General features: G+C 39.4%; 1 protein-coding gene across 10 annotated transcripts in view; it reads right to left on the bottom strand.

The window, feature by feature from the left end:
- MAST4 (microtubule associated serine/threonine kinase family member 4) overlaps positions 1–19,830 on the bottom strand; it is a 574,487-nt gene that overhangs the window by 206,740 nt on the left and 347,917 nt on the right. The window contains exons 1-2 of one of the 10 annotated variants that reach the window (XM_067031061.1): positions 5,568–5,691; positions 1,559–1,639 (exon numbers count right to left, since the gene is read on the bottom strand). The exons of the other annotated variants lie outside the window; for them this stretch is intronic. Of the exons in view, the coding sequence (XP_066887162.1) occupies positions 1,559–1,639; positions 5,568–5,614 (128 nt within the window). The 5' untranslated portion in view covers positions 5,615–5,691. Of the gene's footprint in view, positions 1–1,558; positions 1,640–5,567; positions 5,692–19,830 lie in introns of those variants that run through there. 10 annotated transcript variants of the gene reach the window in all.

The raw sequence follows: 19,830 nt of genomic DNA, 5'->3' as shown, positions 1-19,830 counted from the left end.
AATGTGCCACACTCTCTCACCTCCTTGCCTTTGTTTTATTCTTTGTCTGGTTCTGTTCTTTACAACCATCTCTCCCCATTGAGCCCCCCCCCCCATTTTTCATGGTTCAGCTCCAACATCACCAGTTCTAAAAACATCACTCTCCAAAAACAGTTTTCAGAACCTCATCTTCCTCTGCACTACCACATCATTTACTCTGAGTCTCTCTTCTCCACTATTGATAACCCCTTTATTTCGAATAGCCTATTGTCTTTGGGAAGGAAAAAGAAGAGGAAATGTGAGCATTTAATAAAGTCATGTTACACTGAAGAAAAAAGTTCAGAAGACAGTCCAACTACTTGTGGTTGGATTACCAAAAATAGACTAGTTACAAGAGTGATGGAATTCTCTGGATTGTCAGAAAACTCTTCCTATGCTTTAGGATCTATTATATTCAGGGGGTGCTTTATAAAAGCTATTAGTGGAACCTTCATGTTGAAAGTACTTTTAAAATAATAAATATAATCCCATCGGCAGAAGAGTAGAACCAGAGTTCAAAGTCGCTCGTTCATTTCCCTAGTCAATTCTTCAGATTTTGGTTCAGTCTTATTTTAGAAAAATGAGAGAAACAAATTTGTTAAACTGTCCCACTGATACGTAAGCATAAAGCTTGTAAATTAGTATTTTTAAGGAACTGGTCACGCATGGCAAATTTTTCATTCATTTGCATATACGAAATAAAAAGTATTCATTAATTAAAAAGTCATTTCAATCACTCTTTCCATCAACTGAGAGTTTGCTTCTACTTTCTCCTTTAGGATTAAAAAAGGGTGAGGGGAAGCTGGATACTCTGTATTTTTTCTGATTAGATACAGGGAGACCAACTCTACCCACAGACACTAAATTCACAAAAATCCTAATACAGCGTATGTACTATACAGACAATACTAACAGCATTTTCCCTTATGTACTCTTGTAATAAACTAGGCTAAAATGCAAGTATAGTTCCTTGAAGATATTTCTCTAGAGAACAGAGAAGAATGAATTTATATCAGCCTATGAGGGAGAGGGTGGGGTAGGTAACTGGGAATTCCAAAAAAGATTTAAAAATACTAATGGCTTTAGACAATTCAAGTACTTTCTCCTGTAAATAACAGGATATAAAATAAATTGTGGCAACAGATATGATACTCTAACGTGAATTAGAAAATGTTTCTTAGAAATTGTCATGAACGGTCTCATTATAAAAGATGGATCAAAATTCATGAAATTCAGTGAAGACCATTTCCTAAGGAAAGCCACATGTAATACACACAACAACTAATCACTGGACACTAAGTGAAACATTAGTAAGATATGCTCAATGGGACAAGCATAGTACATTTTCTCAGTGTTCCTGTAAGTCATCGAGTAAACAGCTCAACAAGTTTTCTTACTTTACGTTAACACTAAGAAAACAGTTAAGAAAAAACTGTTTATTGCGTACTGTGGTCCAAAAGTGTTCAAATCCTCGTGGTGGGATCTGGGGGAAGGGAAGGAAAGACAAAGCAGCCCCGGGCAGACACTGGAGCGCGCTTACCTCCAGAAGTGAAAAGCGAAGAGAGGACTACAGGGACTGCCTGGGCTGGATGGGGTTGGACTCAGGCTCCTTGGAGTGAGACTGAAAGTTAAAACAATGTCATTCCAAGTGGGAGAAACGATGGCAGTAAAAATAGCACAGTTCATTGAAGGGACTGTGTTCCCTTTAGGCGAGAATGATCACGGCATGCCTATCAGCACCACTAGGTAATCATCTAATCACGTGTCCCTTTTTAGCTCTAAAACCGAGAACAAGCACAATGCTTCCTGCTGAAATTTACATTCTCAAAACTACTGCTGCCATTTTTCTTTGTGCCTTTTCTTTGTCACAGAGCAACTTGGCAGATATGTTCGACATGTGATTTTTGGCAAAGTCAAGTCAGTGCTGTTTTTTATATTGAGTATATTCTATTTCTGATTAAGAACCAATGGTGAATCGGTAGCAGAACTATAGGGAAGTAGTTATCAGAACAGAAATGAAAATTCAGGTTAAATACTGTAGTTTTTTAAAAGCAAAGCAACAAACATTTCCATATTTTTAAGCGCTTTGCAGTGAAAAATATCCAACAACGTTTTGTCTAATCCTCATGGTAAAAACTGTTCTTATGCTTATATTCATAATAAGTAACTTCAAAATTTCTCACATATGGTGGTAAAGTGTTTTACTCTCCAAAGAGGTTTTTTTCAAGTTCATCTATCAACGGACCATTATAATTCCTACTCCCAACAACCCATCCAAACCACCAAGCGTATTCACCAGCCAACTCTCAAATATTCAGCATGGGGTGGTGAGCTTACAGTCCCTTTATCTTTTTTCCTTTTGGCCTCATGGCTCTTCTCTTTTAGGGACGAAAGGAAACAAATTTGTCAGATATCTTACTTGCAACAATTTTGCCAACAGATCTATCAAAATATGAAGTTAATACTAGTCAATTTCTAATTATTTTCACATGGCAAAATCAAAATAAGAATTAGCTAAGTGTTCTAGTACCAACACTCTTAGGCTGAAGTGAGCCCTGGAAACTCCTGCTATATTGCAATGAGTTTCTTAACATTCTTCTGCCTCTCCTTTGGTCCATGACTCTACATCATAACCACATTTTCTTACCTTAGGCAAAGAGGTCTTGGAACTGAGCTGCGTATTGGCTAATTCAAGCTGGTGGTGCCCTTCACTGAACAGAGAAGTGGCAACAGTGGCTAGAATCAGATTTAGGCTTCCCAAATTCTTAATGCTATCCTTGTTTCCCATTATGTGGATAGTTGAGACTTGGCTGTATTTGTTTTAAACCAAAATGTAAATCATTGCTCGCAATGCTCCAATTTGTTTAATAAAATGTTTTAATAGAGTAATATTTTATATCTGTTTTATATCTTCTAAAACCATTCTCTGGTTTGGTACCAGTACTCGGTAAACTAAGGAACCGGTTTCCTTATATATTCAGAGCACGTTCAAAAAGCTGCTGCTCTTAAGCATACTGTCCTCTAACTTAGCAGCTCATTGGAAAGCCCTCCGGAATGCCCACTGATACATCCATCATTTAGTCTAAGTACAGTCTTATCTGTTCCTTCTGGTCCTAAAATAGGCACGCGAAGGCACTGAAGCCACTCCATGCCTCCAAGCTGAGACACATTATCACGTGTGCTATGAGGTATCTGGGAACCTAATTCTATACTAAAATTGAAAAAAGGAAGAAAAAATAAGACCCAGTTTCTCAGAAATCAGAAATCCATGCAGAGGCTATCTACATGTCAGAAATTTCTGAATAAATTAATAATCCATTAATTTCTGAAATACTTATATATATATTTGCTGTCTCACATCCAGGATTCCACTTTCTGAAATAGGAATCAGAAACTGCCTCATGTTACTGATAAATCAGATGGAAAATTCTGAATTGCCTCTACAGAGTATAAAACATGCTAGTGTAAGAGTCTGTGCTGCAGTACCTATGGAATAAAAACTCTCCTGAAGAAACACAGAAACATCTCATGAGAGAACATACAAAAGCTGTTCTGCAGAGTTAGTCTGTTAAAAGGTCCCCAAATAAATAAAATTATATACACTAAATGTGCTCTTAATAAAAGCAATGATAAGACTTTCCATTATAGCCATTCTCTGCAGTGTCAAGAAACTGAATTTACTAAAAGACTGCAGAATTAGCTTTCTCCATGAATGAATGTAAAATCAGCTATGTCTACCTAAGAGTAGTTTTACATTTCAAGGTAAACAAAACGTTCAAAGTGAATTTCATGCTAACACGACAATGACATTGAAGAGTGATACTCTAATTCTATCTACTGTCTCAAGCTCCTCAGGTAAAGGATAAGCTATTTCAGATGCACAGTAACATGTACCAGGGTAGAGCCTAGACTGAGGGGGTGTGGCCTGGGATGAAAACAAAATGCACAGAACCCCCTCTGTGTTGAGCTGACCTGTAGGTCCTGCATCATCATAAAATTTGTGGCATACCTCAGTCTTTCAAATTATAGATGGAACAATGAATACAACTGAGTGTATTTTACAGAGTAACTTTGAAGCATCTCCTGGTAAGGTGGACGAGATACCAAAAATGCAAGAAAGAAAAGGTGTAATGTGAAATATACCAAGGCCAAAGAAGACCACAAGGAAGCAGCACAATCAGAAGTAGAGGTCAAAGTGAAGCTGGGGGTTAAAGCTAAGTTCCTGGGCCTGGCACACAGAGCCATGGGCATTTCCAGAATGCTAGAGAGGTGAGGGTTAAGTAGAAAAATTCATGCATGCCACTAAAATATTCCACATAGATGAGGAGGGCTGAATGCCAGGGTGGAGATGGGGACAAAACAGTAGGCAATGGGTAAATACTCTTTGTATCTCTAACATATCAAAAGCCACATCTAGCAAGAGGGTTGTAGGAGCCCTCTAACTTTTATAAGTGAGCACTTGTCAGTAAAAAATCAGTGTATAATTTTAGAGTAAGAACTGATTAAGAAAGGGCTCACACACTTCAGAAATGTCAGGTTTTTATTCACTTATTAACCAAGGAAACAGTTTCCCTTGTATGACGCATCTACAGGGTTCAAGAGGAAGAGTTACTCCCCAGAACTGGGTACAGGTCTCCCCTGCAGTCTCCTCCTGGAAGGGGTCCAGTATGAGATAATTTGGGTTGCACAGATTTCAATGAAAATGTAATTTTATATCTGTACTGCACATTAGAAGACAAATTTATATTTTTCTACCAGATTTCTATTGTACTGTTAATTATTTTAAGTGTGCCAGCACAGACTAACTCATAGCTGCTGCATCTTTGGCAAACAGATTTAAAATAAAAATTTGCTGACACTTCCTTCATCACAGATGTTTAACTTTGCCACAAATTAGATGTGGGATTTTACGTGGCTGTATCAAATCAGAAGGCAGTCAGATGCGTTAATGGGTTAAAAAAAAAAAAAAAAAAAAAAAAACCAGCTAAGCAAACACAGAGCTCAACTAGGTAAACACACTGCATGCGGTGGATGGAGACTCTGCAGAGAGGATGCAAAATGTACTACAGTTCATCACTATTCTGTTGCACAGATAAAACATGGATCACATCTAATGAGTGTCACAAATAACCCTTCTTTTGCACTCTTATCCATTGTAGTGTCTTCTGTTATTCAAGACAGACAGAGGCCCTTCCTTAGAACAAGGCAGCATGGGGATAAACAAACAGTAAGAGAAGAAAAAAAAGACAGACACACCACAGGCCTGCTGATACATTCTTTCACAATGAGCTGTTAAGATGTTTCCAGCACTGAGGTTTAGTAACTTTAAATATGCAGCAGCTCTTTTCCTCTGACTGCAACGCAAAATGCTGGGTCTGGGCTTCCACATTAGCTGAAATCAAATGCCTTACATTTAAGACATGTTCCTTCCAGCTCACACTGCAGTGCTCTGAGGCTGTCAGTACAAACAAATGCTAAATAGCTATTGGTTGCAGGAAAGCGAGTGCCATGCAGAAAGCATTAAAATATTAAAGAGAGACAATACTTACTCCAAGGTCAGCCCCGGAATCTGTAGCCTTTCCCGCTGGGCTTTCATGGTTGTTATATGTTACCACACTCTATTGTAACCATGACACATATTCCCTGCTAGCGTCCCGGTGATGACAAGAGAGCCGAAACGAACCTCTAGAAAGGGCTGGACTAACAATCTCTCGAGGGGGAGGGGAATCCTGCAAGTTTGGCTCTTTCCACCTCCAGTCGTAATCAAGGGATGTCAGCCGCTTTCCTCAGGTTAATGGCAGTGCACACTGCACTGATTTCGTTAAGGGAATGAGGCTTTCGGCTCTGCATATCAAGTAATTGGTTTCTGGGTTTTTTTGGTTTTTTTTTTTTTTTTTAAGAAAGTCGCTCCTCTCACAGACCCAGTTTTCACCTCAGTGAAATGAAAAGTCCTTTTCACCATGCAGACTGGAAAAAATAATAACAAAGCAACAGTATCATACTTGTAAAAGAGTTTATCTCAGCGAACCTCAACTATTCCCCACCTCCCAGGGACGCTCCTGAAAAGAATGTGGCCACCCTGAGGAAGTTTTGCTTATTCTTTCCTTGCTGGAGTTAACAAAATCTGTCATGTTCCACAAGAAAGACAAGGGGATCAGTGCCCAATGAAAATAAATAGATTTTTTTTCTATATATGGCAATCATCAGAAAGAGGAATAAACTAACTGCTTTAATTTGGGGGAAGTTGAACTCTGCTGTGAGGCAAAGACTTGTGTGAACAGGCAAAACCCTACAATGGGAAAATACCAACTGGATACACAAGAGATCGGAGCTTGTATAATTATTTTGGAAAGCTGATTTTTAAGAAGGTCACAGTGATACATACATACGTTAACAAGCAATCAAATACAAATAAGGAAAGGGAGAACATATATTCTGGAAGACTGAAAGTTTCATCTTGTATTTATTCAACAAACACAATTTTTCACAGTATTCATAACTTGGAACTCGGTGTACTTCCACTGTCGTGTATGAAGAATGTATCTGACTCACTTCCTCTAATGCATTTTAAAATGTTTTAAAATTTGGCAACCACTGGTTTGTTGAGAAGAAATACTAGAACAAATTAGGATTTTATTTTAGCAAGATTTCTCATTTTCAAGCACTGCAAGTCTACCCACACATAGCCAAGCTGTGGTGAAACAACTGTGTTCAAGTGGTTACATTTAAAAGGCCATGAAGTCAAACTCCATCTTTTCACAGATGACGAAGCTGAGGGCGCACAGTTGGTGGCAGTGCCAGAATTAGATTCGGGTGTGTTTACTCCTGTCCCAGGGGCTGTCATATGCAGGGATGCCGTGTGCAGTTGTTCAGGTTGTGCCCTGCACAAGGGTGTTGGGCAGGGAGGGAAGTCAGGGCTGAAATCCAGCCTGCTTCCCACTTTGCCAAGCCTGAACCAATGCGCTGTGCTGCTTCTACCCTATTATTTCTCATTTTCACAAAGTCACCCTCAGCTCTGCACCATCTAGAGGGTCACCTGTTTCTAAACCTACAAAGGTGCATGTGGGCCAGAGGAGGTTCACCGTGATCTTCCCATACCCCTTCTCAATATCCTAACCTGCCAATTTGCTCTGGGGCATTTGTTAATGTTACTTCTCCTTCTGTGTGAGCTCACAAAACTAACCAACCCTCCTCCCTGTTAGAGGCAACAAATCCACACGGGGAGCACAGTCATTGGTTAGTGACCATAGGGGGGCAGAGAGAATGTAAACAAATATCTGTAATTAGCATAAAAGCATAACAATAAGAAATAATAAAGATACAATGGAATACAAAAGAGGAGGGATCATCTTTGCTCTCCATTCTACCCTTCTCCCCAAAATAAGCTTCTTTGCTAAATACCCAGAATCTCACCATTCTTTCCACCCAAATCACAGTGATCCAAGATTGACCACGTCCTGACTAGATTACTGTAATTTCCTTCTAACTGGACTCTCTACTTCTTCCCTGCTACCCTCCTACCCTTTGTTGGCCACAAAAACTCCAAAATGATCATTTCCACAATATATCACTCCTCCGCTCAAAATCTTCCACTAGCTTCCCTCTTATTCCAAATAAAAGCCCCAAATCTAGCAAACTTGGCCAAAAAAATGGGACAACTGAGCATCAATAGGATTGACAATAGCAACATATTAAAATGTATCCAAAGTTTGAAATCATGAGTTCAAGAAGATGAGAAAGGGAGGAAAAAAGGAAGGAAGGAAGGAAGCCAGCCAGCCAGGGTCACCTTTGGAGGATGCTGGAAAACTACCCAATTAATTTTGAAAACTGGTAAAGGAAAAAAAGCAAGCACTTATCCTGCTTTCCCTATAAATTCTACCTCATAGATGGGAAATGATTCTCTTCATAGACATATTCCAAGTGGTAAATAAAGAAGGGGTGACAAAATGAGATTATCACCATTTTTCAAACCCTAAGCAATCAACAGATCTCGTCATAACCAACAATGACTGCCGACATCACAAGGACACAGCTGGGTATTACATGCTGCTTGATGCAACACCTATGAAGTAGTTTCACCAAAAAAAGCCACATCACCCCGGACACAACCAAGCCTCTACATCAAAATATCATTTTATAGGAAATATATAGTGACAAAGGAACATGTTAATATCACAGAAATACGATCAGCAAAAGCTAGACTGTGAAAGCCAGAACAAATGATCTGATTTCTTAAACATTTTCAAAGCAAGAGGGAGAAAAAAAAAGATGGAAAGAGAACCTCAACATTAAAAAAGACTTAAGAGATATACTGACTAATTACAACATAAAAACATTTTTTGGAGTCCTGATATCAAACGTTTAGAAAATAATCAGTATAATAGACATGCACACACAAACACACAAATACATACACACACACTGGGTATTTGTTAATAGTAATCAATTATTTTTAAGAATAACATTGGGATCAGGATCGTTTTTAATTCCTTACCTTCCAGATATACACCCCAAAATATTCACAGATAAAATAAGTCTATCTAGGCTTTGCTTCAAATCAATCTGGAGAGGGATTATAAGATATATTTGGGGGGCTTCCCTGGTGGTGCAGTGGTTGAGAGTCTGCCTGCCGATGCAGGGACACGGGTTCGTGCCCCGGTCCGGGAGGATCCCACATGCCGCGGAGCGGCTGGGCCCGTGAGCCATGGCCGCTGAGCCTGCACATCCGGAGCCTGTGCTCCGCAACAGGAGAGGCCACAACAGTGAGAGGCCCGCGTACGGCAAAAAAAAAAAAGATATACTGGGTTGGCCAAAAAGTTCAGGTTTTTCCACAGGTCTTTTTCCCGAAGTTTTTGGCCAACCCAATAATATATATAAAAGAAAACTATCCCTGAGTTACTATTTACTAAGCCTGGGTGATAGGTAGATAGGGGGTTCATTACACTCTTCTGTCTAGTACATGTTTGCAATTTTCTGCAATAAAAAATTGAAGAAGAGTTCTTACCAGGCCTGAAAAGCTCCACGTGACATGTACAGGCCCACCTCCCTGGCCTCTTCCCCTACAACTCCCACTCTCACTCCTGGCTACTCTTCACATACACCAAGCACACTCCTACCCCAGGGCTTTTGCATTTACTGCTTCCTCAGCCTGAAACTCTTTTCCCCTGAGGCATCCAAACGTCCTCCCTATGTGAAATTGCAAGCCTTCCCCACACCTAGTGTTTCCTTATCATCCTAATGTCTTTCTCTCCTCAGCACTTATCATCACTGGACATATTTTATATTCATTTTTTTGCTTGTCTGTCTTTCCCTATGAGAGGAGGCTCCAAGAAGGTAACTGGGTCGTTTGTATGTCCAGTGCCAAGAACGGCTCACACAGGTATCCAATACCTATCTGCTGAAATATGAATAAATGGCCCTTCCTATACTGCTGCAACCACCAACCAAAGAGACTTACCCTCCTTTTTCTTATAATTATAGATCTCCACAGCATTAGATAACTTAAGTGCCAGAACCATGACCTCAGAGAGTGACCTCCAAGAAACTGGAAGATCAGGACATGTTCAGATACCACATGAAGACCCAGAAAGGCCCCCACTGGCTGGAAGCCACACACATCAAGGCCCAGCTGCTCACATGTGCGTGCAGAGAAAACCAAGGTCACACTAGCCTAGGGGGCTGCGTTTTGATGGGAGATGAGTATTTGGGGAAGACACTGGTTTAAACTACTTTGGCATCACTAAGAAGACATGCGACATGCACACTGGCTGGAGTTGAGCTGCCTTCTCTTCTTACGTACGGGAAAGGAAACCACGCAGCCACATTAATGGTGGCAATACATATGGGTTTTGAACAAAGCCAGTGGCATGGCTTAAGGTGGGGTTCTTCTATGTATTCCCTAGAGAAGTAGTTCTCAACTAGGGCTGGCAATGTTTGGAGACATTTTTGGTTGTCACACCTGGGCAGAGGCCAGGGATGTTGCTGAGCACCCTGCAATGCACGAGACAGCCCCACAACGAAGAATTACCCAACCCCAAATCAACAGTGCTGCTCTATGGACTTCCCTGGTGGTGCAGGGGTTATGAATCCGTCTGCCGATGCAGGGGACACGGGTTCAATCCCTGGTCCGGGAAGATCCCACGTGCCGCGGAGCAACTAAGCCCGTGCGCCACAGCTACTGAGCCTGCGCTCTAGAACCCGCGAAACACAACTACAGAAGCCCGTGCGCCGCAACAAGAGAAGCCAGTGCAATGAGAAGCCACAGCAGTGAAGAGTTAGTCCCCGTTTGCCACAGCTAGAGAAAGCCCACGTGCAGCAACGAAGACCCGACGCAGCCAAAAATAAATAAATAAACTAAACTTTTAAAAACACTAATGAAAATTCACAAAACCTCTATTAAAAAAACAAAACAACAAAAAACAGTGCTGCTCTAGGAATCCTGCTGTAAAGGCAAGCGTCGATTTCTGCGGGACCCTCACCATCATTAACCAGTTTCAAACATTTTGGTTCTCATTTCACTGCACTCAGCTTAGGGGGGAAAAAAAAAAAAGCAGTCTTATTGTTTCACTTCTCAGTCGATATTTCCTCTCTCAGCAATATTACTAACCTAAGCGTAGGCAATGTTCTGTCCTGTTTTCAGCGGGAAGGGCTCTGTCCTGTTTTCAGGGGGAAGGGCCTTTTACCACCAGAGCCCCAGAAGTATCTGTAATCACAGAAACCTAATTACCAGGGTCTCCATGCCACACCCAAGCAGTAACCTAGATACGGAAATCTGCAAAGCAAGACATCCCAAACTACAGCCAAATGAGCTCCACCGTGATTCCGAGGCCGTGGATAAAGGGGTGTCTCACACGTCTGGCCGGGTACATTGACCTGAGGTACATAGGCAGACAGGATTTACACATAAGGGTCTGACTTCTTAGACAAAATTCAAGGGGCAGATCTTCCCAATCCAATATTTTCTGATATTTTGTCTCTCTAGATTCAAGAAAGATACAAAACCTTAAGGCAAGAGTGAAAATGAGTATCACCCTGCCTGAATGTTCAATTATCTATATATTCTTAAAAGGTGAGCACGGTTGTGGAAAATGTTCAAAAAAGGTGTGTGTGTGTGTGTGTGTGTGTGTGTGTCTGCTCTCTTCTTTTACAACTCACATAACCCAATAATAGTTAGACCATATTATTAACATTTTCACTCTCTCAATAGCTGATATAGTTCATAATCACTTTACTGTATACCTGAAACATTGCAAGTCAACTATACTTTAAAAATAATTGTTTTAAATAAAAACAAAATTTTATTTAGCAGTCCCTGTTCTAGGTATGAGAGATACAGCAGTGAATGAGATGGAAAGATCCATCTGTGGAGTCCATTTGAGTTGGGGAAACTAAATAAAGACAAAACTAAGATCATTTCTGATAAGGACGGGTATTGTGTAGGGGCCACCCAGGTGATATGACAATCAGTGACTCAGGGAGTAGACAGTGCTTTTAGATCAGGACCAGGAGGACTTAATGATGTGCAAGCTTCATTTGCAGAATGAAAAGGAACCAGCTCATGAAGGGTCCGGAAAAAAGTACCACAGACAGAGGGGACAGCAATTGCAAAGTCTCTGAAGCTGGGACAGGCTGGCTCATTTAATGGCCTTAAAGAAAGTCATGTGTCTGATTGTAGTAACGCAACACACATTTGTTAAGCATTTATGTAATGCATGGCATCGTGTGGGATGTAAAGATGAATCATATAAAAGTTTGATTCTTAAGGATTTTATCACTTAGCAAAACAGGAAGAAGGACAGAATAAAAGTTAAAGGAGGAATCAGTTTTATGTTCTATATGCCATGGAGATAAAGAACCAGGTTTCGATTTTAGTGATATCTTTAATAATGGGTATTGGTTGTTCAAGCAGGCCTTTTTGAGAAGCCAGTTAATGACCTCTAAGGATTGTCCATCACTTCATAAAGCAGGTATCAGGAGGCTGTCCATGTGTGTTCATTCACTGATCTCAACTGCCTCCTATGGGCAAGACATTAGAGAAGCAAGATGACTAAGATAGGACCCCTCCTAGTGGGGCATGATGAGGAAAGATCAGGGCAGAAGCATCTTCTACTCTTTCTCCCCTCCCTGTCTCCTGCTCTCTCCTGTTCCTCTTCCTTCCCCAAACAGAATGAGATCCTTTCTCGACAGAGAAGGCTTATCACCATCATCTACATAGTCTGCTAAAGATAGCTTAAGACATATAAGGTACCAAGTTAACCACCGGTACACCTTTTCTCAAGAAAGTACTGGGGGATACGCTAAACAATGAAGTAAACCATTTAAGAGAAATGCATAAGATCAAGGAAAGGACAGTGCATGCAGAGAAGTGAAGGGAATTACCAGGATGAGCGTAGTGATGGTAAAAGGAAATCCCAAGAAAATAGCCACGCAGCAGACCTACAGAGCACACAGACGGGTCTGCAACAGAAAGATGGAGGTGTCCATCGATGGATGAACAGATAAACCAAATATGATATACACATGAAATGGAATGTTATTCAGCCTGAAAAGGGAAGGACATTCTGCCATATGCTGTAACATGGGTGAAACTTGAAGGTATGTTAAGTGACATAAGCCAGCCTCAAAAGGATAAATATTATATAATTCCACTTATATGAGGTACCTAGAATAGTCAGATTCCTACAGACAGAAAGTAGAATGGTGGTTGCCAGGGCTTGGGGGAGGGGAGAATGGGGAGTTCGTGTTTAATGGGTGTGGAATTTCAGTCTGGAAAGATGAAAAGGTTCTGTGGAGGTAAGGTGGTGACAGCAATGTGAAGGCACTTAATGCCACAGAACAGTACACTTAAAAACATGGTAAATTTTGTTATGCGTATTTTACAATTAAAAAAACAAAAGAAAAGAAAAAAAATGTATACCTATCCTAGACTCTACTTATAGGAAGTTCAAAATCAGGCCAAACCAATCTATACTTTTAGAAGTCAAGATAGCGGTTATGGAGGTAGTGACAGGAAGTATGAAGGGGGCTCCTGAAGGACAAATAATGTTCTATTTCTTGACCTAAGTGCTGGTTATATTGATATACACAGTTGGTGAAAAATTCCTCAAACTTGTGAATCTGGGAATTCCTCTAAGTCTCAAGCTGCATCTCTCATAAAAGCAAAGAATCTATTTTGGAGGTTTTACAGCTTTCTCACACACTTCTCAAATATACTCCCTCTTTTTAAAAACTTATTTATACTCTACATCATTCCATGCAGAATTTGGGGCAACATGTAAGAATACACACATACACTACTCACTATTTGTTAAATTAATAAATGAAGCAAAGTAAAAAAGCAAAAGTACACACACAGACACAAAGGTACAAGTACATTCGGTCAGAACCAAAGAAAATAGAAAACTAGAAAACCGAATAAAGGGACAAATCCACAGGAAAATACAAACCCAAATATTCAGAAAATACAGAAAGCTAAAGTAAAGGGGCAAATTTTATGGGGGTATCCGGGACCAAAATAATTAATTATTCACTCAGCATTATACAGTTAGTAAGTCGGATTTTTCTGACCCAACTACTTTGTTCTTTTTATTAAAGTACACTACACTTTTCCAGATCATAAAGTATAAGCATTGGCATTTACTTGACAAAATGATTCCAGGAGCATTTTTCTAGGTAAGATATTCAACATACTTAATTCACCAAAAATTGAGTTTCATTAGCATTTTGGAAAACATATTGCATAAACTCAGATATATTCTGGATACGTAACCCAAAAGGTAAGCTAGTAAACTCTATTTTTGGACAGGTAAACTGTCAAAAATGGCCAACAAACAAAAATTAAATTAAATGACACAGGGCTTGGGAAAAAGCTTCACAAACTGCAAAGCACTTTCTAGAGGTGATAACTGACAAAAGACCTCTTCTATCTCCACACTCAGCAACACCATAGTTATCTCCTGTTTGGAGAGATTATCAGGGGCAAAGACTACATAGCACCATCCTTACTATTTTCTATTTTTGTTAACTGCTGACCCATTAACTGCCACACCATCATCTTTCAAGAGCTCAACCCACATTAGCAGAGTTCCTCATTAGAGAAAGGTCCTCTTCAATAGGTTATCCTAATGATGTTTAATTTTTTAATATATTTATTTTAATATATTTAAAAAATTTTTCACACTGTGTATGTCTTACACAATTAAGGCATTTTCCACAGTTGAAGCTATGTGAAAATTTTTATAAATAATAGATGCAACATCTATAGAGACCTAAAATGGTAACGTGAAGATTGACAAATGAAAGAAAAACCTTATCTTTTAAATAAGAGGGGGAGAATGGTACATTCAAACCAGTTAAAAGAAAGAAGGAAAAATTTAGAAGATCATCAGTGAATTTTAAACATAGAGGGCCATATGCAGTAGTTAAGCTCTTTTAGGGAAATGTCATCATCAACATGTATGGACACACCAGGTTTTGAAACCTGGGAAATACAATGTGTAACGAAGAGGTACAAATGTTTGCATCATCATTGAAGATCTATAGCCTTCTTTTAATAATGCTCATCTTTCTGAAATTTCTGGCCCCAACATATCTTGCATAATTCCAAGTCAAGCATATCATTTAGTTATTATGAAATGCTATGACGATCTGAAAACCCATAACAGATGACCCATATGTGTGTGTTGCCCTGCTGTTTGAAGTCAGAGTAACAAAAACACCAAAATTACATGACCAGGTGCAGTGCAGTCGATGGAGACCAGCAGAGCAATGAAAAAACAAATGCCATTTCTTTATATTCCATGTTTGATAGCTGCCATTCCTTCAGTGAACATTTACTGAATAACTATTATGTGCACCTTCCTGGAAATAATAAAGAAAATCAGTATTTCCTAGTTTTAATATAAAATGGTTACTTGGCTTAAAAATAGGATTTTATGGAAAAGGTTTTATTGGCTATATTCTAGGGGAGGAAGCGGGGGAAGGCAGGACAAGTTGGCCCGAACTTGTTTGCCTTAACAACAGACTTTATATTGATTTTAACTCTGATATTCCAGGTTCTACTAAACAATACAAGAGGTGAAATTAAAGTCTGGAAAGACTAATGTTGGCTTTGTGGTCATAATATCTGCTTGGACTTCAAGCATCTTGTTTGAGCAAAAGAGAAAATGAAGGCTCATGCCTGTCTATTTCAATTAGCCAAGCAACACAAAGAGAACTACATGTTGTTAGTGTTGTACTTTCCAACTTCATCAATGTGAATTTTTAAAAGTTTTTTTAAAAGAGTGTATCCTATCTCATCTCCCTCACAGTCAACTATTTTTTTCTTTTTTTTTTTTTAGCTTGTAAGAACTGTCCCCCAAGTACAAATAAGCTGGGCCTAGGTGGCATCATGAATCCAAAGAAAACCAAAAGAAAATGCAGTCTGAAATACAAATATCACTTTTTTGTAATCTGAAAATCCTTCTCCAATTTCCATTTCTTCCGTTGAAAATTACAGTCTTTCAATGCAAATACAGGACCTTTTCAGGACACTCGGAATTACTGAAATAAGCATCTTATAAAATCAAAGATCAATGAATTTTGCAACACGGAGATGGGTCACCTGAAAACACAAAATGCTTTCTACATGCTGAAAAACACATTTTAAACTATTTTCTCCTGAGCAGAACTTGAATTTTTAAATTTGTAATATGTTGGTTGATCATTATTATCCTTTAAAGAATTTCTAATTATAATTTTTATGTTTTTCTTTTAGTCAAATTTCATTTAGAAGAACATTCCCAAAATTTTTGAAAATTTCTAGTATTATACTATAAAGATATCTAACTTGTAGCATTTGTGTCAATTTCATATACTTGAACCTATAAGCTTTCTTACCCCATTTTACAAATGAGGAAAGGAGGCAGAGAACTGGTAATTAACCTGTCCAAGGTCACCCAGCTAGGAAGAAAAGAGAACCTGTAATAGTCTGCTTTGGATACTTTATTGAGATTGCTTTCTGTAGCCTAATGAAGGATCAATTTGATGAATGTTCCTTAAGTATTGCAAAGTGCAGTGGGAAGATATAGTCTACATTTATAGCATATAACATTCAACAGAGATCCATTTAAATCCTAATTAACTTTACTTTTATTTTCTTGACCTAATATTGACAACATTATGTTAAAACACCTGCTCCCTCCCCCAAAGCATGTGCCTCTTAGGCCAGCGGACTGAACATTTTTGGTTTTTAGGATTACTGAAGGACATCATCTGTTTCTGAACTAAATGGCACACTTGTGGCGGTCGACACGGCATCTTATCTCCTAGTACACACTCTGACACATCGTAGTTACTCAAATTTGTTGTCTGAACTCAGACCTTTCCTGTTGCCAAAATAAGTAATTATCTTCATTCCCAACCCTCATTATTTCCATATTCAACCATTTTACCACAATATTTATTCTTTGTCCCCAATATTCTTCCCCTTAATAGGGATTATTATTTATAAACATTTTATACATTTTGAATTTTTTTTACTTTTTCAGGGTTTTTTGTAACATCTAAAGTTTAACACTTAGTTAGCACTGTAAGATTAAATATACATGAAGGATCTATGACTTCAACTGCTTTAAGAACCCTATGATAAAACAACTCAAATTTATATTACCAAAAATGCCTTTCTTCTACTCTACTAAATTAAAATATTTACCTCAATTTAAACATCACTTGCTCAAAGGGGTCTCCCCTGACCTCCTGATCTAAATTAGACCTATAATTATCTTCACCTAGAACATTCTGCTCTTTTCCTTTGGAGCACTTATCACAAACAGGGTAAATTTTAATTAATATATATTAATATAAATCCCATAAGGGCAGGGGTCATGCCTTTTCTGTTCACCTTTTTATACTAAATGTTTATTTAGCACAGTGCTCACACATAGAAGGCACTCAATAAGTACCTGACAAAGAAGAGTTAACAAAGATAACTAAAAGTATAGTCACAGGGGTGAAGGCATCAAATTCAACTTCCAGAGATTACTTCTAGAAGGCTTAGTTACCATTCTTTTTTTTTTTTTTTTTTTTTTGCAGTACACGGGCCTCTAACTGTCGTGGCCTTTTGCGTTGCAGAGCACAGGCTCCGGATGCACAGGCTCAGCGGCCATGGCTCAAGGGCCCAGCCGCTCCGCAGCATGTGGGATCCTCTCAGACCGGGGCATAAACCCGTGTCCCCTGAATCGGCAGGTGGACTCTCAACCATTGCGCCACCAGGGAAGCCCACCATTCTTGACTAGAGAAATCAGAATCACGCTGGGCTATCTTAAGAAGTCCAGTGTGCCATGTTTTATTCAAGTCCATGCAAGCCAGTGATACAGATGGCATCATCTGTGAACAGCAATAATAGCCATGTAGCTTGCAAAATGTACTGGAGAGCTACCTGGAGAGAGAGGGGCTGAGGTGGCTGGCCCTGGACCAGCAGCAGAGATGGGCAGAGCCAACAAAAAGGCTTTGAGTATCAGAGGGTGAGAAAGGAGAAGTGTAAAGCCACAAATTTTGATAATTCTGTTATGCCAAACAGCAGAGAACCGCTCAGGAGAAATCTCTGATGACATGACACAGTTTTCATGTGAATATCAGCAATGCCTTACCCCCTCCCAGATAACCTAAAACTTGGAATCATATTATACATCTCTCTTATCATGCCCCCATTCTAACAGAACTCAGTCTTTGGTTCCAAGACAAATAATCCAAATCAGAAAATGACAAGGGGGCTCCCCTGGTGGCACAGTGGTTGAGGGTCCGCCTGCTGATGGAGGGGACACAGGTTCGTGCCCGGGTCCGGGAGGATCCCACATGCCGCGGAGTGGCTGGGCCTGTGAGCCATGGCCGCTGAGCCTGCGCGTCCAGAGCCTGTGCTCTGCGACGGGAGAGGCCACAACAGTGAGAGGTCCAAGTACCACAAAAAAAAAAAAAAAAGAAAAAAGAAAATGACATGGGTTTTCATCTTCACCTTTCCTTTTCTATCTGCTCAGCCAACTTGGGAGCTCAGTCTTGGAGCAGGTTTAAGTCCTATAAGCCACCAGTCCTCTTCATCACCCCACCCCCTTCTTTACAAATGTGGGATTCAGAATGGATGGGACCTGTGACACCTGCCTTGTGGATGAGAGGGATAGTCACTTCATATGAGAAGCCTGTCTAGATACTCTTATTTTCCTTCATATTTTTGCATGGGAGAGGAATTTTTTTTAAGTCTCCAGATAGTACAAGATAATTAAATAAATGTTAATGTATCTTTACCAAGTTCAGTCCTAAGCTTCCTCCTCACATCGTAGGCTGTTGCCTCTAAAAGAATCAAATTCTTGAGAACCAACTTTAAGACATAAAATGTCTTATGATCTCAAATCTGAATTAAAATTCAACTTTCCTTTCCTGTGGGGCCTGAGCCTGGCTGGTACAAGCTTTAAGGGTTATTCTGCCTCCTGCCAGAGAAAATGCTTTGAAGGATGGATAAGCATTACAGCAGCGAAGAGACCGTCCTATGGAAATTTCATTATAATAATTGTTCTTATAATGAAAATTATAAGAAAATTATATTATTATAATTATATTCCTATACAATTATATTCTTATAATGAAATAATAATAATAATTATTATTATATTAATTATATATTATTATTAATAATTATTATAATTTCATTATAATAATTCTTCTAGAAAGAAAAGACTGCAGTGAAAATGATATTGAGAATAAAGTGAGCGGGAGGTTAGCTTCCAATATCTAGATGGCAAAGTGTAAAACTTAAAATACGTGAAATCCCTAAGTAATCAGAAAACAATGTTAACCCATTCCCTCATGATTTTCATAAAAGTATAGACTGAAATTTGATGTGCTTTATGAGAAAATGCAGAAGAGAGAAGTGTTCATACATTTTTTTCCTCGTGTGGAGATGGATACAGTATAGGAATTTAAAAAAAAAAAGCTGTGTTCCTTTATTTTAATGTTCCTTTGACAGGTCAGGATCAGGCTGAAACTCACGTCTGGTCCAAACCCTACAGGGACCATAAAAGTCATCCAGAAAAAAAATATGTCCATTTTCCAGGGTCCTACTTTTTCTAAGGCAGAAACAACAATAAAGAATTCAGAGGTGAAAAGAATTAGTACATCATAAAAAATAGGAAAGAAAAATAAAATACTCTCACATTGACTGTCCCTAAGAGAATTTACTCACATACTTAAATTTATGCAGCAAGTTACCAGGAGCCTCATAAATACTGGACCCATAATCAAGCTGTAATCATTCATTTTATTTACATTTCATTAGGGGGCACGAAGGTAATGATCTTCGAAAGATTTCATTGCAGCCAATGCAAAAGGAAGTAGACATCTTAAAGGGAGAGGGTATAAAAAGCGAATGGCATTTGTCCCAATGGCACAGAACTGTTAAAAACAATCTGTGGGGCTTCCCTGGTGGCGCAGTAGTTGAGAGTCCACCTGCCATTGCAGGGGACGCGGGTTCGTACTCCGGTCCGGGAGGGTCCCACATGCCGCGGAGCAGCTGGGCCCGTGGGCCATGGCCGCTGGGCCTGCGCGTCCAAAGCCTGTGCTCCGCAACGGGAGAGGCCACAGCAGAGAGAGGCCCGCGTACCGCAAAATAACAACAACAACAAAAAATCCAATCTGTTTAAAAAGTTACTATGCGCTTTAAAAAAGTTACTGCTTCCCCACTTGTGATTGTATTCTAAATTATTTTTACTCCACACATTCCATGTGAGATAAGACCCAAATCTATCTGACAAAGAATTTAGACTGAACTTTGAGTATTACATGGGA

Source organism: Kogia breviceps, chromosome 4 (assembly GCF_026419965.1).
Source record: "Kogia breviceps isolate mKogBre1 chromosome 4, mKogBre1 haplotype 1, whole genome shotgun sequence".
NCBI classification, from domain to species: Eukaryota; Metazoa; Chordata; class Mammalia; order Artiodactyla; family Physeteridae; genus Kogia; species Kogia breviceps.
Note: the sequence above shows the minus strand (reverse complement) of the source record. Positions and strands in the feature narration are given on the sequence as shown.